General features: G+C 40.5%; 1 protein-coding gene across 1 annotated transcript; it reads left to right on the forward strand.

The window, feature by feature from the left end:
* Positions 1-348: 348 nt before the first annotated feature.
* LOC143111228 (uncharacterized) lies at positions 349-10913 on the forward strand. The gene is made up of 5 exons (XM_076273424.1): positions 349-375; positions 494-593; positions 1621-1691; positions 8395-8578; positions 9877-10913. The coding sequence occupies exon 5, from the start codon at positions 9909-9911 to the stop codon at positions 10641-10643; it is 735 nt and encodes a 244-aa protein (XP_076129539.1). The 5' UTR covers positions 349-375; positions 494-593; positions 1621-1691; positions 8395-8578; positions 9877-9908; the 3' UTR covers positions 10644-10913.
* Positions 10914-23673: the final 12760 nt, after the last annotated feature.

A 23673-nucleotide genomic window follows, 5' to 3' on the forward strand; every position in this document is an offset into this window, starting at 1 on the left:
TGAGGGTCAGAAGCTGTTTGAGGCTCCAGTCTCTTGCATTAAAGAAGAAGAAGAGGCTGAGGAAGAGGAGAATGATGAAGAGGAGGAGGAGGATTATGGCCATGGAGAGTCCAGTCAGTCTGGTAAGCAGACACACACACACACACACACAAACGCACCACACACACACCACACACACACACACACACCCACCCGCCCACACACCACACACACCCACACACCACACACCACACAACACTAATGTCCTGTGTTGAATATCCACTGAGTGCAACACAATTGTACTGTATTATGCTGGAGGATTAAATGTGAATGTACGTTTCCTTTTTTTCTGCTTTTGCAGTAGAGATAACTGACCCCAGATCAGAGCTGTTCCAGGTACGGTGTTTGTTACATATACACATCATGTCAAACACATGGATATGTGTCAGCTTGCTTGGCACACACACAATCACACGCACGCACACACACTCTGATGGTTTTGTTTACCTCTCAGACTCAGCAGGAGCCGTGTGGTGGTCTGGTCCTTGCAGTTAAAGAAGAAGATGGTGAAAGTGGATGTGGGGAGCGGAGAGGCTCTGGCAAGGAGTGCATAGGTCAGTGTGTCACTGTATGTCACATCCGGCCCGTAGGTGAGAATATATTTTTTATTTGATTTTCATTTAATTTTCGGTGGAATCCGTCTGTTGCTGCTGCTCGCCTCAGCTGCAGCAGCGCTGGTAGTGCTGACGGTAGATTAGTCGCTATCGAAATGTTAACAAACTCAGTACAGAGTATTATGATAGTGTTCATGCTTTTCAAAGTAGGCTAAACTGGCGTTATGGAAGACGCAGCTCTCCAAGCGCAATGCAGCCCACTTCCCCCGTCTAAAATCTCAGCCTGTTAATCGAGTATGGACAAGAAGGCAAACTTGCTTTCCGGATCCAGGCATGAGTTTGACAATCGATTCACGGTTTTTGCTGAACTGGAAGAGGACGTTGCACTTTTTTGCTTTCCATTCACGATTGACGCTTCCGAGGTCCCAGAGGCGATCCAAATGGAACTGATAAAACTGCAGTGTTGTGCACCGTCGAAGGATTAGCCTACCATGTATCTGTTGCAATCGAATCATTTGATCAATACTTGCCACCACAGTACCCAATGCTCACGGCCTTTGCAGGTAAAATATGTGTGTAGATGTAAGTTTGGGACAACATATTTATGTGAGCAGGCTTTTTCCATGATGAATATTAATAAATTGAAAGTGCGAAATCGCCTGACGCACGGACATCTGAATGATGTTATGTAAATAGCCAGAGGCTCTGGCAAGGAGTGCATAGGTGAAAAGAGCAACACACATACACCACACAAACGCATACACACACACACAAACACACACACACCCACATATGACTAATATGACGTCAGAGTTAAAATGTATCATCATATTCATTTATGTAGATAGACTGGACCTGTCCCACATTTTCTGGCCAGCACGTGTCTTTATTGCAGTGGTTTCAAAAACTTCTTTTTTTTTTTGCTGTGAGTTATTTTTCAAATAAAAAAACGCCCTGGCCAACTATTCTTGTCAAAAAAGAAGCGTAGTCTGTTCACACTAAGTGTCTTCTTTGTTTGTGTCTGCAGTAGAAGAATCCGTCCTCAGAGCAGAATACCCTGTCTCTTCAGTTGAAGACATCAAAACTGAGCAGGTCCAGGTACAGTGGTGAAAGTCTATGATGTTTGTAATGTCTAGTATAGTTATCCACTGTTAAAATCACATCTTTATTTAATTAGCCAAACTAATACTAATATTACAGTAAAATCAAATGAGTAAAAGGTACAATACACAGATTTAGGTATTTTTGGCAAGTGTAGAGCTCCCTCTAGAGTCGCGATGTATTGATATGTTACTCTGCTATTGTAAATAGCAAACCTATCACGACTTATCATCTATACACAATGCAAATGCTTTTGTTGTGAAGGATTAGCAACAGGCAAACACTATCTCCAAAGAGCTGGATGTACTGACAAGGTAATGTTTCACGATTCTCACGAGATTTGTTGGGCACCGCTCTTGGTTGTTGCATGGCTGGTTTTCTCGGTAGGGACTCGCTACGTCTATGCTGTATAGCTATGCTAGGTGAACAATTTCCCTATTACAAGTTAGTAAACCATCAAATTGGCTTTGTAAAGATGAAAATCTTGCATAATGTACCTTTAAGGCAAGAACTACATCAAGCTAAAACTTTGAAGAAGAAGGCATTCTGATGCATGAACTTGTAAGTGACCTTGGCTGAATATGCCTGGGAAGAAAATGTATTCTGAGAAAAAAGAAAATCTTATAAAGAAATAAATATTTTTTAACGAAAACACAATTATTGGCACCCCTAGAAAATCATACATACAAAACCTAACAGAAGCATTTCCCTATCTAATTTTAACTTTGTTAAGTTAATCAGAGTGTCTGTGAACTTTCAGAGGTAGTTCATTACTTTGTTTTTCACTAAGGTATGAAAATAAAGTCACACAGATGCTAAATTGTCTTGTCATTTTTCAACATCAGAAAGACAAGAGAATACACTAAATTTAAATAAAAAGAAATTGTGTTGACATTTGTAAGTCAGTGAATGTCTATAAAAACTAGGTACTTTGTTGAAAATGCCTATATTTACTAGCCTGACGTAGTCATACTCAATTCTAGTCAGAATATGAGTCTGATACTGCTCCATTGGGACATAATTATGGGGCGTGTTTTAACCGATACAGGGGGGGAATGCCTCTGCACTCAATTGGATAGACCTAACCAATCAGAGCAATGAAATAGCTTACCGTGAGGCAGGGCTCCAGAGTGCGACCAATTTCGACCTAATTTTTCAAAAGTGCGACTAAAAAAAATCGGAGGTCGCACCGGTGCGACCAGCTATTCGAGAGAGGAAAAAGTGTCCGCATTGAAACTCTACCTTTGGTTCAATAACAGACACATATTTGGCCAATATCGTGGTTTAAAGGAACACGCCACCCAAAATCAGTAGTGATATATGTTCTTACCGTAACTTTCACGAGTTGAGTCGTACCTCTCCCGCGTCGGTAGGTGCACTCAAACGCTCTGTCGCGCGGCGCAAATGTGTTAGCATGTTGCTATGCTAGCGGGCTCTGCCGTGGCCGTAGAGAGAGGCACATAGATATTCAAACACCTCCACGTTTTACCTACTTAAATACAGTTGCACGAGTAGTTGATGAAAAATGTTAGGGCACACAACATGGAACATGACGATTTTCCAAGCGAATAAACATGAGAACTACAATGTGTGGCGCAATAGCACTTGGGAGTACTTCGACCTAGTGTGGTAATATTATTAACACCTAGTTGTAGATCCTATCCACCACAGAGTTTAGAATCCATGCTGGATCGACCCTCAGCCTCTCCCTCCCCTCTGAGCGAGAGAGGCACACACACTAGAGATGCGCTGATGGGCTATTATTTCAACCATAACTGCATAGCAAAACTTATCATCCATCAGCCATCCATCAGCACCAAAGTTTGTTGACCAATTTTTTTAAAACGGCACCGAACAGAGCGTTTGAGTGCACCTACCGACGCGGGAGAGGTACGACTCAACTCGTGAAAGTTACGGTAAGAACATATATCACTACTGATTTTGGGTGGCGTGTTCCTTTAAACAAATCACAGATAGTGAAGGGCGGGACCCAGTGCCTGTGTGTAAATTTGAAAATGCAAACCGATAAGACTAGCCCGAGATGATGATCAAGTTTATCGTTGCCTACGATAGGCCTAGTGAAACTTCCCTTCACCAAGTTCAGTCTGAAATAATTATTCACCAGAAAAACCCGACGTACAGGAATGCCACTTGCACCAAATTTATAGGAGTCATTGCAGATGAAAAGACGTCTTAAAATTGCGAACAATGCATACAAGGCCTTCCCGAACGACAGAGATACAGATATCGCCGAAAAGGAGTGCGTCATTGACCGCAGTTACATGCAGGGAGTAACCCGGTTTTCAACAGCAATATTCATTTTGCGCGCGAGTTGTGTAAACTCATTCTGATGGCATCAATCAATTTAATCCAGTATTTGGCGCAAACCGAATATCGCTGCTACATTTAAAGCCCGAATATTCTCAGCATGTATAACTGTGGTCATTTTGTACGGTGAATTGAATGGACACATTTAGATTGAGCATGGTAAGTCATTGCAATAGCCTATAATAATAGGCCTATCATTTCGTTACTGCATTAACCATAGTGATGTTCTTATTGAAAACTTAAAAATACTAAAATTAAAAAGTAAATTGCATTGTGGGGCTGTCAAATGATTATTGCAATCATCATTGCAAAATCACATAAAAATCCCCCAGGCTACTTGGAACATCTCTTTAAATTGTGCTCAAATACATTTCTATGGAAGATGCTAGCATGGCGAGCTGGTTTAGCCAAGGCCTAAAGATCATGAAGGATAGTATGTAAGACATTGAGCCATGAGATGTGCAGTTTGAAGCCCTTAAAAGGCGTGCACTGTTAACTTACTCACTGTTTTTATTTAATTCATCTTGAGATGTTTTAAGTTTAAATTTCAGCTCAGTGAAGCACTTAAAGCACCAACACTTCATTAAGTTACTTTTCTTGTAGAAGTTTAAATCATAAGTCATAGGACAACCTATATAGGACAGTAACTAAGGAAGAAAAGTGAACCTGCTGCGGTGTTAAATGCGCTGTGGTTGAAAATTGGGTGCACCTAACTTTTGTGCTGGTGCACCTAAGAAAAAAAGTTAGGCGCACCAGTGCAACCAGTGCAAAAAGTTAGTCTGGAGCCCTGCCGTGAGGTGTAGGAAGAAAACGAACCATCCTTCTCCACAAATGCCTTAACTTTGTTTTCTGGTCTTTTGTAAAAGTTAGTGGCGTCTATAACTCATAGCCTACAACACTCATTAGCGAAATATAAGAGATACGTAAGACTAGTAGGGTAGGCTATTAGGAAAAAACTGATAGCCTATAGCCCCTCTGTTTTTAAAAATAATTCTGTTGAACACTGATATGCTACAAACATGTTAAACAGCTGGGAAAGGCTGTCGCAAATCCCTCAAACAGGTGGTCAATCAGAGATTTCAAATGAACGAGGGAACATGCCACAATGCAACAGCACTGTTTTCCCTTGATGAAAGTGAAACCACGAGTTTTCCCACATCTCAACTTTGGCCAAAGTTTTCAAAAATCATCGTTTTCAGTGATAAAACCTCATTAAATAATATGCATTTTCCATATGGGGTCTTAAAAGCCATGTATCCTTCTAGCCACAGTGTTTTTGTTTCAAACATAAGCTTAATCTAAGTTTATGTTTGAACGACGACGTGATAGACTAGGCGCTGTTGCTCACCTGTCCATCATCGTAAAGCCCGATTTGATTGGTCCACCTGATTTAGGGCGAGCATACTTGCTCCACAATGCAGCAATGCCAGACCGAACTTCCCGACCTCAAATGTTGTGGGCGGGATTAAGTTGAGATGTGGGAAAACTCGTGGTTTCACTTTCATCAAGGGAAAACAGCGCTGTTGCATTGTGACATGTTCTCTCATTCACATCTCAACTAAGCACCCAGGCTATATATTTACAGTTTAAACAATGATTAAAAGGTTCTAATCAACTGGAAATGTGACAAACATGCTTGGACAAAGACCCATGGTTATCTCTCCCCCATTTACAGTATGGAGGATGATAAGATAGGCAAAAAATTCCATAAGGACCACTATTGGAGAGTTACAATCTTCAAAAGTGACCTCACTGCTAGCTTATTTAGAGTGCATGCTAGGTAAACGCCTGTCCAGTCCTTTAATTACCAATGTAAATGGCAGGAGTCACCGAATGGTACAGTGACTTTGTCTGGAAGTGCGCTCTTTGGCTAGGAACACTTTAGGTGTGTTTGGCATACATAGAAGAATGACTTTACTGAAAAGAACCCCATGCTTAATGAGAATTATGGTGGACAGGCTGTGCTATTGTGGGGCTGTTATTATTCTCAAAGGCCTTGGGAATCTAATTAAAGTGCCTGGTATCACAAACAACATGAAAAACCTGAAAATGTTTTAAACAAAATCTGTCAGTCTCTGCCAAGATACTAAACGTTGGTCATGATTGGATCATATATCAGGTCAATGAACCACAAAAAACGTCCAGATCAAAACAAATATGGTTTACTGAACGCAAAATCAAGCTTCGGCCAAGCTTCGGCCATTGCCATCTCAGCCTGGAAATTTTGTAAAGACCAACAGTCTTAAATCTCTTGCTTTGTATTCTCCAACTCTATGTGGTGTCATAGGTGAATTTTACAAGCTGTTTTATTGGAAAAGGGAGGCTTAAGAAGTAGAGATGCACCGATAGATCGGCTGGTGACCGGAATCGGCCGATTTTCACGTGATCGGCCATGACCGGCGACCTGCCGGTCAGTCTGAGACATGCCGATTTTATGCCGGTCAAATGCACTCGTGCGCCGCAATTGTAACAACACCCAGAGTTTGCTAAGTTTGAAGAAGCTAGCAACCAACACTCAGGGCTGGATGTAGGGCTACAAAGAAAGCGCTAATAGGCTACTGAGTTTTTCTATGCAGCAAACGCTGTGCTTTGCCATTGGCCTACTGCGTGGAATTTACTAAGCTGTCACTTCATTAGGCTACGTAAACATCGCTCATCACCGCCCGTCACTGCCGCTAATTGCGTGCCCACAGCTGAACGGAGATAACCGATTGCGACATTAAAAATAATCAAAGTTTAGCGATCATAGGCTACATAATAAGATGTCAACAAGCAGGGACATACAGTAGCCCTAGTAGTTCTACTCCACTTAAAAAAAAAAATACTCAAAGTATTTACTGCACGTAGACTAGGGCTATGCCTTAAAATACCCTAGTCTAGCAGATTGAGAAGTGGATGTCGTGAAGTGAACAAACGATAGCCTATTAGAAAGGCAAAAAAAAGTTGCTTTTGACAGTAGCCTACAATGAAGAAAATTGATGCTCTGAATACTGAATCAACCGTCTCTGAAAGTTTATTTAGCCTAATTGATGCATTTAACCGGAATTTGGATTTAATTTTTTCACCGCAAAACAGACGTGCACTGTTTTCATATATGGTGGAGCACCTAATCGCTATTAGCACTTCTCCCCTGTTGATTGCGTGATAGCCTAGGCTACTACCATTTTTCCCTCGCCCTCCCATAAATTCATCAATGCATTTGAAAATATGACATGGTAGCATGTTCAAATGTAGGCCTATCATGAAAATTGTTCTTATATCTTTAGTTGGATATTGGATGTGAGAAGAATAAAATGGGTGTTCCATAACTTAACTTAATCCATAATTTGATACTGCAGCTGAAGTTAGACTTGAAGAAGAATCTGTCTGCTCACCGGTTCCATTTTTTAACAGCCATTTCATTATTGATAAGTTGATTACATGTCTATATTAACATGCTCTACCAAAGAAAAGATAGAAAATAACTATTTGTGTGTGTGCTGTAAAATGGTTAGAAGAAATGAAATCGGAATCGGCTAAAATCGGTATCGGCAGGTCAAACTCTATGAAAAATCGGATATCGGTATCGGCCCAGAAAATTGCAATCGGTGCATCTCTATTAAGAAGGTATTATAAGCAGGTGTGCCAATAATTGTGAGCAACATGTTTTTGTTAAAAAATTGGAGGAGTTGTATAGTGTTGGGCACGACAGGAGTTAGTTCTCCACAATCGGCAATGTGACAGATAGTGTAAGTATAAGTATAAGTATATATACTTTTTTGATCCCGTGAGGGAAATTTGGTCTCTGCATTTAACCCAATGGTGAATTAGTGAAACACAAACAGCACACAGTGAACACACAGTGAGGTGAAGCACACACTAATCCCGGCGCAGTGAGCTGCCTGCTACAATGGCGGCGCTCGGGGAGCAGTGAGGGGTTAGGTGCCTTGCTCAAGGGCACTTCAGCCGCGGCCCACTGGTCGGGGCTCGAACCGGCAACCCTCCGGTTACAAGTCCAGAGTGCTAACCAGTAGAGATACAAGCTGGGCTACATTTGAGGTATTTACAGTACCCTCCAGAATTATTGGCACCTTTGGTAATGTTGACTAAAAACAGGCTTCCCTTCAAGGTTGGATTTTTCCTATTTGTTTTTATTGTGAGATTACAATAAATCACCAACAGATTATTTTTTATACCAGATTTTAGTCAACTTTAGCATGGGGTGCCAATAATATTGGAGGGTACTGTATGTAAGATGAATACAGTACATGTCTGAAGTATTTATTTAGGATGAGTTAGGGGCCAGTTATCAGACAACCTAATGCTAACAGTAAGGTGCTGCATTTAACCAACTGGCTCAAGTTACCTCTTTTTCTCCTTCTGTGTGTGTTAGGAAGAGGAGGATGAATCCCACTTGGCTCCAGTGTTCAGCTCTGAAGCTGGCTCATCCACCCTCTCCCTTGCAGACCCCCTGCATCTGGTCCAATTAAGCAGGGTGTCCGTGAAGTTGGTGGACTGCTGCAGGACAGGACAGCATGGGACAGAGAAGAACAGAGAAGGAGAACAGCAGAAGAGTCGTAAGATAATTCAAAAAAGAAAGATTTCACTTCATTGTTAGTCTGTATCAAAAGTGGTGGTTCACTTTGTGTGAATTATGCTATTTTCTGAAAATAGAATAAGCCTACAATCAAGTAATTTTACACCACAACCTACCACTCATACAAATGTAGTTCAAAACGAAGGCTAAGTTTCTGCCAGTGACTGCCATAGAAGGCCATTTCCCTTGTCAGGCCAGCTATCGCTAGGAAAGGTGGCTGACAATTTGAGTGTGAAGCTAATTATTACTTAGCTGCTAACACTACCGCCACCACTGCACACAACTGCGAACCTAGAAACATACCTGACGTCCTACTAAATCCTCGGTTATCGCTTAATCAAGTTATGAACTTACTCGACGTAATACCAATCTTATCAAACTAGCTAGAGTTAAACTTAACGTCCTCTCTATACGTAGCAGCTATGAGTTTGTTGCTAATCGATGACAGGTAAAGCCAGCTTGGTTGCTTACTTGATTAACTAGCCAAGTCGTTAAAAACAGACTTCACACAATCCATTCGAATAAAAAACACAAATTAATTGTAACTTACTTTGGGTGTGGTAGGAAAATGTCCGTTTCGTCATAGTTTGTTGGATGAAGCAGACGCCAAGAATGTAAACTTTCTTGAAAAGAATTGAGATATGCTTGAAAGCAGTGTGGTCGAAAGCGATTAGTCATAGGATGTGTAGTTTAGGGAGCGCCAGATTGTATGCTTAGAAGCTGACGTTGCAGGTGGACCCACACCTGATTACTTTACGACCCTTCCAAATGAGCCCCCTTTGTGATGTCATAGAGAGAAAACATTTTAATCCCCTATTTCTCAAAAAGTATAAACTTTTCAAAAAATCTAAAAAGATTACTCTTGGCCAATTCCAGACCTACACAACGGTTATTTCAACAAGTCTGTACGTTAAGCGATTATAGCCGCATTCATTTTTGAAAAGGTAAAAAGAAAAGGTAAAAAGAAGAAGCCAGGAGATATCAAGATAGTGGATTCCATCCACTATAATTAGTGGGTCACACAGTCACATTTAAGGACTTAATTTATTTGTAAACATAGGTAAGTACAGACATGTACACACATTTGGTTCCATTTCCATTCCATTTATGAATTATTTATTCCATTTTCCAGTCCATTTATGACCGACGTTTATTAAAACATGACTAGTACATCTTCAGATATATATCCGGACATCGGACCAGCATGAGAAAAGGAAACCATGAAAACCCTGGTATGGATCTATTTCATGGCCTATTTCATGTGTTGTGTTTTCCCAGTGAAACGGACAGGATTATGCACTTCATCCTCCATGGCCCCTTCAGAGAGTCCCACGTCCAGCTGGACCCTGCAAAAAGAGCCGAAGGAGTCTGGAAGATTGTCCCGTCCTCTGCGTAAACACAGCTCCCAGCTCAAGTTGTGTAATTACACTCACACAAGAGAGAAGCTACACTGCTGTAAACTGTGCGGCAAAAGTTTCAGTCAAGTAGGACATCTCAAAGTTCACCAGCGAGTACACACCGGAGAGAGGCCGTATAAATGCACTCAGTGTGGCAACAGTTTCAGTGTAGTAGGAAATCTCAAAGTTCACCAACGAATGCATACTGGAGAGAGGCCGTATAAATGCACTCAGTGTGGCAACAGTTTCAGTGTAGTAGGAAATCTCAAAGTTCACCAACGAATGCATACTGGAGAGAGGCCGTATAAATGCACTCAGTGTGGCAAGAGTTTTTTTCAAAAGGGACATCTCAAAGATCACCAACGAATGCATACTGGAGGGATGCCGTACAAATGCAGTCGGTGTGGCAAGAGTTTCAGTGGAGTAGGAAATCTCAGAGTTCACCAACGAATACATACTGGAGAGAGGCCGTATAAATGCAGTCAGTGTGGCAAGAGTTTCAGTCAAGCGGGAGCTCTCAAAGTTCACCAACGAATACATACTGGAGAGAGGCCGTATAAATGCAGTCAGTGTGGCAAGAGTTTCAGTCAAGCGGGAGCTCTCAAAGTTCACCAACGAATGCATAGTGGAGAGAGGCCGTATAAATGAACTAAGTGTGGCAATCTCAAAAGACACCAGCACATTCACACAAGAGAGAGGCCGCACCAATGCACTCAGTGTGGCAAACGTTTCAGTCAAATAAAATAATTCAAAAGACATCAGTGCATTCACACAGGAGAGAGGCCGCACCAGAGTTGCAGTGAAAAGAGAATGTAAAAGCTTGTTCACATTTTAAAAGCAGGTGTGTTTACCTGGGCACATCTAATCCAATTACAATTGGATTCATGACTCAGTTGGAATAAAATTACTGTTCTGAAACGGATAGTTCTGGTTCTTGATTATGATCAGTGTTGGGAAAGATACTTTCAAAACGTATTCCGTTACAGAATACATGCCCAAAAATGTCATTTGTAGCGTATTCTGTTACGTTACTCAATCTGAGTAACGTATTATGAATACTTGGATTACTTCCGCATTGAATTGCATTTTATAAGTGTAGGAATGCGGCCATCATTTCCTGCTTACGAAACAGGCCTATTCTGGTGTGTTCTTGTTCCAAATGGCTGAATGTGTTAGGCCCACAGGTATATTCACAAAACCTTGAATATATCACCATGGGACTTCATTACTTACATAATTTCCCCTGATAACCTTAAGTTTTAATAAATAGATAAGCTTGTTTTGTGCGTTCAGGAGAAATGTAGTTTACAGATGCAAACAGGGTAGTCCAAAAAAAAGATGATCAAACCAAAATCTCAAAATTGACAAGTAGCTTATTCTGGGGGAAAGGTTTTGGCTCCTTATCTCATAACTTGGTCTATTAATTCTACTAGTTTGTTCTTTGTCAATAGATCTTCATCAATACATGATATAAGCAGCCTTATATGTGAAAGGGGAATTGTATAATACTATTAATTAAGAAGACCTGGGGCCTCATGTACAAAGTACAAAAATGTTGCGTACGCCATCTTTAACGCTCACGGTCGGCTTTATCAAGAGTAAATGAGCGTGAGCAAGTGCGTTCCTCCTGGGTTTCTCCATGGCAACTACATCTGTGGCGTACGCACATTTCCAATGTGTATCGTCAGTTGGCGACACTTGGAGGCAATGCAGTGCAACAACATTATTTGTACAGCATATTGTAAAATGTGGGCTATTAAAAATGACAAAATTTCGAAGTAGGCCTATGTTTCTAGACAAATGGGCATGCAACATGCGCAAATACTACTAAGCTATGCAGCATAGGGTTGCCACCTGTCCAGGATTTTCCTGATTGTCCAGGATTTTCATGGTCTGTCCAGGAAAATAAAAATAAAAATCCTGGACACTGAATGTCCCGGATTTTTGTACATGATGCGCAAAATGTGTATTTCAGTTTAATTGAAGCGTGCCTACGTCCATAAACGTATGCACAGCCTTATTGGCTCTACAAAAATGACGTAGCATAACATGGGTGGTGGTGGTGGGGGCACGCACCGTGGAGGTTCATTAGAAATGGTAAGGTGGAGACGGAGAGTGTGTGGGACAAGGAGAGACGGAGAAAGGAAAGTTTATTCCACATAAGCAAAAAAGCAGAACCTAATTATGTATTCCCCCTTTTTTCTCAATACTGCCCCCAGGTGTCCACAACTAAAAACTGTTGAAAATATAACAAAATAATAAAGGTCTGCTATTAAATAAAGCAATTAACTAAACAAATAACTAGAAATTGTCATTCTTACTCATTTTAGCTATACAATTGTCGCTTAGAGTGACGGTTTTTATCTTGGGTTAGATGTGCGAAAGGCACCGTTGCTTACAAACAAAAAGGTTGATTGGATGGTCAAAATGTCCAGGATTTTTGTCAGACACAGGTGGCAACCCTAATGCAGCAGCCTACATCTATGATGACAGTAGTCTTATCAGAGTATATCAAGAATTAAAAGGGAATGTGAAACCTATTTAGAGACAGCACCTATATTTAATTCCACGATTGTTAATGACTGGCTTATCAACATTTCAGATTATGAACCTGTTTATTACAAATTACAAACCTGTGATGAATGAGGTCAGTTTCTCGCATTTGCGCATGCCTTGAACATTTGCCGGGCGTTTTCACTTCACATCTCATATTGAAAGTAATTGTAGGTGAATAATTACTTAAAATTAATCTTAGACTGGCGAACTTCAGGAAAAACTCAGGAATCAAGTTTATTCTATTACAGGCAAAGAGGGTACAAAAAAAAGGTCTATGTAGGCCTAGCCCAGGCCTAAAAGGCCTAGGTTGGCCTAGAGCCAACTACTCTCTTCCGCTCTACATCCTTAGTCTGACAATCCAAAAATCCTAATCTCATTTCAGTTTAGTTACTTTTAAATGTTTTAAACAAAGAACAAAATGGCGCCAAGAACAAGCCCACCTGATTGGTTCTACAGTTGGTATCTACTCACACCCACTTCACACCTATGAATTCTTGTCAGAATAGCATGAGGAGAGATATCATATATATCAGAAATATCACTTATAGAATGTTCCAAATATTCTCACAATCAAATCATTACAATCCTGGTACTGAGACTATCAGAATGATACCAGACATGAATACATTTACATTTCATGATACATGGATACATTATATCAAGGTAGCATCCTTTGTCTTGTGTAAGTGATAGGCCTTGAACCAGCACATTAGCATTCCATTGGGGAAGGGGATAGTGTCTTTGTTTAAAACCAAGATGGGTTACATGGCTAACTAAAAGTAGTCTTGAAGTTAAATTATTATCCATTTTAACCATACATTTTATTGCTATCAATATCCAGTGTTTGGAATAACGCCGTTTAAAAGAACAGCGTTAGGTAACAACGTTATTTTTTCACTAACGGGGTAATCTAACTAATTACTTTCCCCGTCGTTACAACGCCGTTAACGTTACTGGACGTTAAATGCGGTGCATTACTATGCATTGATTGAATAAACTGTGTAATCCGAACGCACACTCACAGCTAGTGAGGAGGTGGGTTAATAACGACGTAAGCGATTATGATTGGCTAAGGCAGAGTCATGTTCCATGATAGCCAATCAGAGCCAGTGTTTTTACACACTTGCCAGCACATGTGCCACACACACACACGCAACAGCTAAATTAAATTCGACGAAACAGCAGAGGTCAGGAGCAATCCGAAAAGTTGGCATTTTCAAGGTGGAGATATAAGCACTACTTCAAATTCATCAAGGCAAGAACGTGCATGTAATGTGTACATTATGTCCAGCAGCGAAGACTTTGTCGACATCCGTTGTAAGCAACTCTAATTTAACCCTTAGAACCCGATTGACGCAAAGTGCGTCAAAAAACACACCCTTTCTTCTCTGTTACATTGCTCCGCGACTGTTCATCGCAACAAGATGTAACCTTTATTGCATGACAGAGAAGAAGTGGGGCTTTCCAAAGAGACTACAATCAAGTATGAAAATTTAAAAAAATCATGAAATTAAATCAAATTGCATCATATTTACAGTCTATACTTCTCTGCGTTCACCTGCGCACCCATTACTCTCGTTTGAATTACTCGCGAACCCGTGATCGCATAGATATGGGAAGCATATCAGATAAAAGAGGAAACGGCTATCCATTGGTACCATGGATATTGATCTTTCTGGCTTATAAAAACAGACGAAGTGACTGCAAAATATTAACGTCATGTACACAAACCAACGCTGCACACCCATTACTCTCGTTTGAATTACTCGCGGACCCGTATGTCAGATGAAAGAGGAGACACAGAGCTATCATTTGATGCCAAATACATCCTTCTGGGTTATAAAACAGACGAAGTGACAGCAAAATAATAACTTCATATAGCTGGACTTACCCCACGTTTTTGTCTGTTTTTGTGGCAAAGCATGTTTATAATCTAACGCTATCGTGTGTTTCTCTATGGCAAAACATGTTCATAATTCAGTTTTGAGATCCTAGCAAATTCCTGCATGGCATCCAATTCAAGGCTCACATTGCATCCCAATTTGTTCAACAAAGAAACACCTTTTTTGCCTTTACTTTGTTCATGGCAATGCAGTAAAACGTTGAGAATCATCATGAGTGCATACACCATAGTCACACATGCTAACAGGCCAACTTGGGTCAAGTCAGGTCAGATCAGTTCGTGTCACAGATATGGAGCGCAGAATGGTCATTTTTCATCGCTAAATAAAAAATGGCATTTATTTCCGTAAATCACACACCACATATTTCTGTAAATTGCTCAGCCCCAGAGTATCCCTCCAACATTGCAATTACATTGCCTGTTTCAGGACAGTCTGCCCTACACACACATGAAATGCAAATACAGGTCAAAATATTAAAATAATTTATAATATGATTTTTATATTTTAATTCTTTAAAAATCAAAATAAAATCAATGCTAGTACTAATACATGAAATGATGGCAGATCTGGATAGCCTAGCTGAAAAAAATATATATAATATGTGTGTGTGTGGCACTTACATTGACCAGAATACATCCTTATGAATAAAGGTAGTGAAAATGCCCTAAAACAGCTTAGGGTTCTAAGGGTTAATGAAGCATCTCACACACGCATCTAAAGCTAGTGGCCAAAAACCTATACCTCCACCACAGATGATAGCTCGCCATCCACTAGTAAAGAAAGACTCGGAGCAAAGTCTTCCAAGCAGCAAAAGCTAGATCTTTCTGCCTCACAACAAAAACCTATGACACAGGCTGAAGTCAACCGTAGGTCTGTCGATGTGCAATATCTTGAATTTCCCCTTGGGGATCAATAAAGTATCTATCTATCTATTTATCTATCTATCTCTATCTAATAAATATCAAAAGTTATGTAGCCTACAAACACCTGTCTGTTCTACTCATTTCAACTGGCTGCTCAAAAAAATCCAAATTCTTTGACATATAGCAACTTTTTTTTGTAACAGTAACGCAAATAGTTACTTTACCTAGTAATAAGTTACTCTTAGCATAGAGTAATTCAGTTACTAACTCAGTTACTTTTTGGAACAAGTAGTGAGTGAACTATAACTAATTACTTTTTTAAAGTAACGTTCCCAACACTGCTCATATCATATAAAGTGAATAGCTAAAGCCTGACTAATAAGCGCAAATTGAAGCTATTTCCCTTAGTGTGACTGACTGCTATAGGCTACTTTGACTTTCCTTGAGTAAGCATTCACATCATTGATGTTACACTTGTGTGCAAATTATAGGAATATGATCCAGAAATTGTAATGTTGTGGCAAGGTGGCCTGGATCAACTTTGTTTATTCTACTTTGAGTGCGCGATGAGTGGTCTCTTACTTGTTCACGATTGACTTAATGACTTTTTAATTAATGCAGTTGTTTTGTAATGGTCCAAATGCCCACCAAACCCCGTTATGCAAACCCTGTCACCTATATGCAGACTGACCAATGAATCTGCCACGGTCTCTGACCCTAGTAGCCCTGCCACACTCCTCTGCCACTACTGTTTTTTTTTTTTGTTATTAATTACAGACAATAAAGACGTACGTTTCTTGCCATTTCCATTACATTTTGGAGCAGGTTCGAGTACGGATGGGTCCACAAATTAGTTTTCATTCGTATTAATATTGTGGGATAGGCCATTGTCTCCGCGGAGGTCTGCAATCTCGAGCGTCCTTCTAGTTAGCATATTAAAATGAGTGTGATTGAGGGAGGAGAGAGGGTGGAGTATAATGCTTGTTCATGTGCGCTTAATTTCACGTTAATTGGGATGTACAAAGAAAGGTTGCGCGGTTTGCTTCTTATGTACAGTTTCATACATCTGGATTATTGTATGCGTGTGCAACTTTCCAGATTTTTGCGTACGCAATGTTTTAGTAGGAATTCCACGCAAGTCTTTGTATATGAGGCCCCTGAAGAAGCATGAAGGTTAAAACATCTGCATTTCAGAATTATTTGTCCCTTTAATACCCTGAAAATTCAGAGTTCTCGCGAGAGCACAATTTGAATTGTCTCTGCAAGACACTCTGGCAATGAGTAATGATGCACATTGGTTCCTCGCGATGCGAAAAGTAATCACGGCGGTGTATCTGATATAGGCGGGCCAGAGGCGAGCTAAACAGATGACGACAGCGCTGCAACGAATCAGTCAGTAAACATTGGTCGTAGTGTTACCCAATTGCGTCGAAGTCCGGAATCAGTCAGCAAACATTGGTTGTAGTAATTAACTGCGTGCAGTGAGATTTTCAAATGCGTGCTTGGTGCTGCCCCTCGAGTTGGGCCATTAAATTATTTGTGGCCAGACCCTCTGGCAATGAGTAATGATGCACATTGGTTCCTCGCGATGCGAAAAGTAATCACGGCGGTGTATCTGATGCATGCGGGCCAGAGGCGAGCTAAACAGATAATGACAACATTGAAGTCCGAAATCAGTGAATAAACATTGGTCATAGTGTTATCCAATTGCGTGCAGTGAGATTTTCAAATGCATGCTTGGTGCCGCTCCTCGAGTTGGGCCATTACATTAGTCATGGCCAGACCCTTAATCTTTCTAGATTTCCAGGGTCTGTAATCTCCAGGCTAAGAGTTTAACATGTGTGATAATTCAAAATCCCCATGTTATTTTCACATGGAAAAAAATGCAAGATACCTGATCTCATAATATACCGTATTTTCCAGACTATAAGTCGCTCCTGAGTATAAGTCGCATCAGTCAAAAAATGCGTCATGAACAGGAAAAAAACATATAGAAGTCGCACCGGACTATAAGTCACATTTATTTAGAAATGTATTTCACAAAATCCAAAACCAAAAACAGAGACTATGTAACTGGATTATTGAGGCCAAAAAGATGAAGACGAAGGAGTGAAGGCAGCCAAGTGGAGGGCAGGAAGGTAGGCTAATTGCAAAACAAAAGATTCACTGAAAGAAAATGCCATGTGGTACACCAAAATGTATCTAAAATGTGGATACAATGCAATCAAGCATTTTGGGCGATGTGGAGTCACAAGCTGGCAGCAGATTAAATGCTCATGAGAGAGAAAAAGATGCAGTTTTAGACGTGACCAAAGCAAGCCAGGTGATAGGCCTATAGGCCCGAAGGTAATTGTAAAGCAATTTACAAAAGCATTTTTGAATCTGATATGATACATGAAATTTTTGCTAAAAATGTGGAGAATGCAATGCAATCAAGCATTTTGGGCGATGTGTAGCTGGCAGCAGATTAAATGCTCACGATAGAGAAAAAGACTGTTTTAAAAGGACGTGCCCGAAACTGGCATGCCAGGCAATAGGCCTATATAGGCCCGAAGGTATTTGTAAAGCAATTTACAAAAGATCCACTGAAACAAAAATGCTGATGTGGTACATGAAGATTTTGCTAAAAATGTGGAGAATGCAATGCAATGCAATCAAGCATTTTGGACGATGTAGAGAGACAAGCCAGCAGCAGAACAAATGCTCGCTGGCCACCTCCGAGAAAGCAGAGAAAAAAAGATGCACATTTAAAACCAGGGCCTACATTTCAGCGCGGGATTGCGGGTAGGCTATTGCACATAAATTATTAATAAAATTAATAAGTATTGAGCATACTAATAAAAGTCCTGCAACTCTAGCCATCATAATGCGAGAAATTCCCACACATTTTACAGCGCTGTCTGACGTTAATCTAATAATGGAGCGGCCTGAATGCGGAACTAGACTGGACGGACCAACTCTGACTTCAATTGAACCCCATGCAGAGACACACACACGGGCGCGCGCAGGACCACTTTGGGGGTGCCTCTCTCTTTGCGCGCTCTCTCTCTCTCTCTCTCTCTCTCTCTCTCTCTCTCTCTCTCAGCAGGATTTGTCACCACTGAAGTCGCAGGGCGATATGTAGCAAAAAAAGGTGTTTGGAACATTTCATATAGATTTTTGCAAATTATGTTTTTTCACTTCTTCAGACCCTATAGTTTGCAAAACTACCTGTTTCCAATTTTTTCCCGGACTGCACAGGTCCAAAATCCAAGATGGCGGATATATCACCAAAAATTGCAAATAATCGCCTTTTTAAACATTTTAAATGGATATATGTTAGGTTTTATCATTATATACATACATTTTCTAATAAAATTGAATGACTTAGGTAATAAATATGACCATGGGTGACATGAGATGTCATGATTATCAACCAGTGATGGGTGTAACCACCATTATGCTATTTATTGGCATACCCGGAAAAACACATTGACTGATTTAAAAGTTTCCTTCACAGAACCTAATAATCATTTGAATTAAAGTAATGTTCTGCACTCACCCCAATAGATTAGAGTAGATTAGATTCAACTTTATTGTCATAGCAGAGTACAAGTATGAAGACAACGAAATGTGGTTTGCGTCTAACCAGAAGTGCAAAAAAGGACAAAAGTGCAATGTGATATACAAAGTATAGACAGGTGGTGCATAGACAGGTCAAGAAATATAGTGCAGTGTAGACAGTAGTATACAGTTGATTTATATAAAGTAGAGAGGTTTAGAGTAATATAAATATGTGCAGTGTATTAGCAGTTACCTTATAAGAGCAGAATAAATATGGCTATGTAATGTGAACAATGTATGAACAACATGGGGGGGGGGGGGTCTGCCTCCTTGTTGTCCATGTCAAGGTTGCCATGGTCGTGGACACCTCAACAGGCACAGGCAAGGAGGCATTGGACAGGGGTGGGTAGGGGGGGGGCTTAGTTGGTTGGTTGTCGGGAGTGAGGAATGCGTTGGGCAGTTTTCACCACCCTCTGCAGTGCTTTTCAGTTGTGGGCAGAGCAGTTGCCATACCAAACTGTGACACAGTTGGTAAGGATACGCTTGATGGTGCAGGGGTAGAAGTTCACCAGGATCTGAGGAGGCCGGTGGACCTTCTTTAGCCTCCTCAGATAGAAGAGATGCTGGTAAGCCTTCTTGATCAGGGTAGAGGTGTTGAGGGTCCAAGAGATGTGGACACCCAGAAATCTGAAGCTGGTGATACACTCCACTTCAGTCCTATTGATGAGAATGGGTGTGTGTGCTAGCTTTAGACTTCCTGAAATCCACAATGAGCTCTTTGGTCTTCAATAATTCTGTTAACAGGACTTGCAGGAAATTGTGGGAACATATGCATTTGTTGATTATATGCAAGCTCTAATGCTGCCCACTACAGCTAAGTCTGCCTTCATCCATGAATTGTGACTGGTTTCAGAAACAGCATCCTCTGAACAATCTACAGAGAGTAGCTCAGTGCAATTAACACACACATTGGATAGCATCTTAATAGATGGCATGGCTGTTGTGCAGGAGATGGTTGTCAGGAAAAGTGACATAAACTGTTGCCAAGATCTGGCAGAATGCTTCTTTGAAAATGTTGAAAGTAAGGCACGAGGCTACAATGATATATACTTATTATTTAACAACTATACCATCACAAACTCCATGAAAGACAGGTCGAGACAGGTCCATACAATGGGAAAAGCACATGATAAGGGATACAAAATACAAGACTACACCAATCAAAGACTTTAAAGCTTTCCTGGGATCGAAGGAAACCAAAGCCAACCTCATCCTCTACCTTGGTCATAAAGTTGTTGAACTATGTAAACTGCCAGTCACAGTTCACACACACAAAGGTGGCAGTAGCAGTCAGTCATTTTGGCAAAAACCCATATATCTACATGTCACACAGATGTCTTGGTGCTTGCCCTTCGCAGGGTACCAGACATCAACAAAGACAGTCTCATTATCATGGGCACTGGAGAACGTCGACAAAAGATACAGCCTAGAAATCTTGACGCACCCTAGCGGCAGCAAATGTAATTTGCAGTCAGGGTAGTCTAGCAACTCTCTGTTGGATTGTGAGGTGGAAAAACCAAACTTCGCTCAGGGCAATCACATCGTGTATAGAGACGGTGGACCTATCTGGTATCCTATTGTATCCTATCCTATCAGGAAATTGAAAGTCAACCGTTTGTCCCGCCATTTACCATTTATCTCGTGGGAAAGGAAAGGTTTCTGTTTCAAGTCAATCAAGTCATGATGGTGTCATTAACACACTTTGTAGGCTTGTAGTAGGTCCTCATCCATCTCCAGACGTGTTAGCTGGATGTGAGAAATTTGTGTGTCAGCTCCTCAAAACATGGTTTTCAAAACAGCTAAAGCCCTTCGGTGGAACATGTTTAAAACTCTAAAACCCAACCAGGGAAAAACTCGGGAACTAGGGAAATCCCATCCCTATGATTGCCCTACCATCGCCTATTGCTATCCCCATGCTCGGATTTCTGCCCGCGCAGCCTAGCGAGCCACTATTTGCCCGATGACAACTCCTAATTCCTATGGACAATTCATCCCCTACACTGGACTATTTGAACTTAACACTAAATATGCATCATACTGGTTATGTAACCATCCAACCACTTTGTAACATATACCTCAGGTGGCTCTAAATACCATGTTCTATTCTCTGTATATAGACCTTACTGTCCTGTAACTGACCCCAGGCAGATGGGTCAGGCCCTTGAGTCGTGGATCTGCTTGAGGTTTCATCCTATATGTTTCTCCCATTCTTGGGAGTTTTTCCTCGCCCCTGTTACTCATGGGCTCTGTCTGAATGTTTAACACTCTGTAAAGTGCCATGAGACATGTGTAATGTTTTGATGCTCTATAACTGAAATTAAATTGAAATTCTGAGAGCACACAGGCAAGCAAATGTTTGGGCACAAGATACAGTGCCTGCTCCAAAGATTCTTGACTCACTATCACTGGGATGGAGACAAATTGTTGATTGGCAATGGGCTCCTGTTCTGTCAAAACTTCCACCAGCACCGCAGTATAAGGTGTTCATGCAAGAATAACAACTTACCATTCACGCAACTTTGCAGGTGTGAAGGCTCTGAGGAGATGTACACCAATATTAAAAAGACAGTGACAGTGGTGAGGATAAATACTTGAGTGACAATGACAATGTTTTGTTGAACTCTTCAATAATGAAACAAGATGCAGATTTTTTTCTCTTTTTTATTTATTTTTTTTACATTTTTTCTCCAAATTTTTTGGCAAATGATGCAATACATCTTTTGAAAATAGTCTGTATCTCACTTGTCTACCTTATTAGGTGTATATTTATCAAAAAGTTGACCACTTTAAGCCTTTATATTAATTTTGGCACTGAAAATGAAGAAAAAAATTGGAAACAGGTTGTTTTGTATTCAATGGGGTCCTAGCAAGTAAAAAAACACCAATTGCAAAAATCTATATGAATCGTTCCTAAAATAACACAATTCCCCATACTAATATAGGTGCTTCTACATCAACTGCTATCGACAGGAAAGGAAAACAAACGTTTAGCGATCAGGAACCGTCACACAACCGGAATTTTGCAAACACAAAAGCATGACAGCCTATAACGCGAGAGAACATGGACGTGTTCTCCATTTCAGGAAAGTTATAATCGATTGCGGACGTGAACAGACAGCTACAGACACGGAGCGCATAGTAGGCCTACTTTTACTTTCTGTGCGTATTCACGTGAAAGATAATTAGTAGCAAAACAGCGATCAAATATTACATGGCAGTGAGTTTTTGTTTTTTGTAGATAACGGGTAAGGAATGTTTAGGGGACAGACTATCGTAAATCCTCAAATTATGGCTGGGCAAAGTACAGCACCTTTATTTGGACCATATTCGAGTCAGCTATAGGCCTTTATTTCTTGCGTTTTATTGTGAGACATAGGCCTATACTTTTCGTTTGGAGCGGTAGGCTATCAAAAGCAGAAGATGTTCAATTTGAGATTTAATTTACATTTGGACTGTTTGATTATACTGCTAAATATCGGGACTGATGACCATGGGGTATTTAATGGTTCACTATTAAGTTTCATATATGAAAGAGTGTCGGGATTTCCATCTGCTTATTGCATAAGGCATCCGCTTTCATTCATTCATGGAACGTGTGCTGTGCTGCAAGGGAAACCTTATTCCGTACAGCCAAAGAGGTCTAATATTATTAAATTATGCATGATTTACTTTTTTATAAAATTCGTAGGCTGATGCCTGGCAGCAACAATTGTGTTTAAATGTAGGTTATTGCTTCAGCCTCTAGCTCAGAAAGGGGCTGCGTACGACTGGTAGCTTGATAGCAAGGTGTTGGAAACTCATGGTGTAGTACAATGACTTTTCATTGGCAACAATATTAAACCAACCAACAATATAAATTATTAAGAAGAGCTCTTTTATGAGTTGTAACAAAATTATACTGGCTTTTATTTTTCCAAATCTGAGGCCCGGCTATAAATAGAATCCCGGCCATAATTTGAGGATTTAAGTATGCATGTGTGTTTCAGGCATAGCGCAAGCACTAATCTCTGACTGAAAGTGCACAGTACTTGTGCATTTGAGAGCGCTCTCTCGAGGCTGTAGACGGTAATGTTTCATGTAGGGTTCATGTCAGTTAATATAAATTAACATTTAAAAACATGTTCAATTATATATTTTTTTTCATATATAAGTCGCACCTGACTATAAGTCGCAGGACCTGCCAAACTATGAAAAAAAGTGCGACTTATAGTCCGGAAAATACGGTAGGCAAAAATGTCAGCCTTTTTGTAGGTGAACCTCAGAGGTCTATTGGAGCCCTTTATATTTGCAAAACTTTGTATTCACCAGTAGATGGCAGCAGCTGCTTCTGTCATTCCCACAGTCAGTGCTAATATTGTTTATTAAGTGTTCAAGTGTGCAACGTTTCGACCCGGCTGGGTCTTCCTCAGGCAAATGTCATATAGCAGTGGCGACAATTCAAGCGTATAAATAGAGCATATACCTGCTCAGATGATCATTCATCAGCTGAGCCCATTCACACTAATTACCAAGGCCTAAGTATCACCTTATCCATCACACGTGCCACCACATAAGACAATTAGTGATAAAATTACATATACAATGGAGTGAGCAGGAAGAGTGAGAAGAGAAAGAAATAGCCCTTTTACAGACAAAAAAACAGTCTACATGTGGGGATATTGTCATGTCAGGCCTGGATACGTCATTCCAGAATATATTTTTCCCGGTGCCTTGGACTAGGACATTGCATGCAATGTAGACAGAATTTTGAGA

This window comes from Alosa pseudoharengus, unplaced genomic scaffold (genome assembly GCF_046254945.1).
Source record: "Alosa pseudoharengus isolate Yale_2024_CS ecotype anadromous, Long Island Sound unplaced genomic scaffold, YU_APseudo_1.1 YU_APseudo_1.1_scf_73, whole genome shotgun sequence".
Lineage (NCBI taxonomy): Eukaryota > Metazoa > Chordata > Actinopteri > Clupeiformes > Clupeidae > Alosa > Alosa pseudoharengus.

Excerpts from the sequence above, each read along its gene's own strand:
- LOC143111228 (XM_076273424.1), top strand. The coding sequence starts at position 9,909 with ATGGCCCCTTCAGAGAGTCCCACGTCCAGCTGGACCCTGCAAAAAGAG.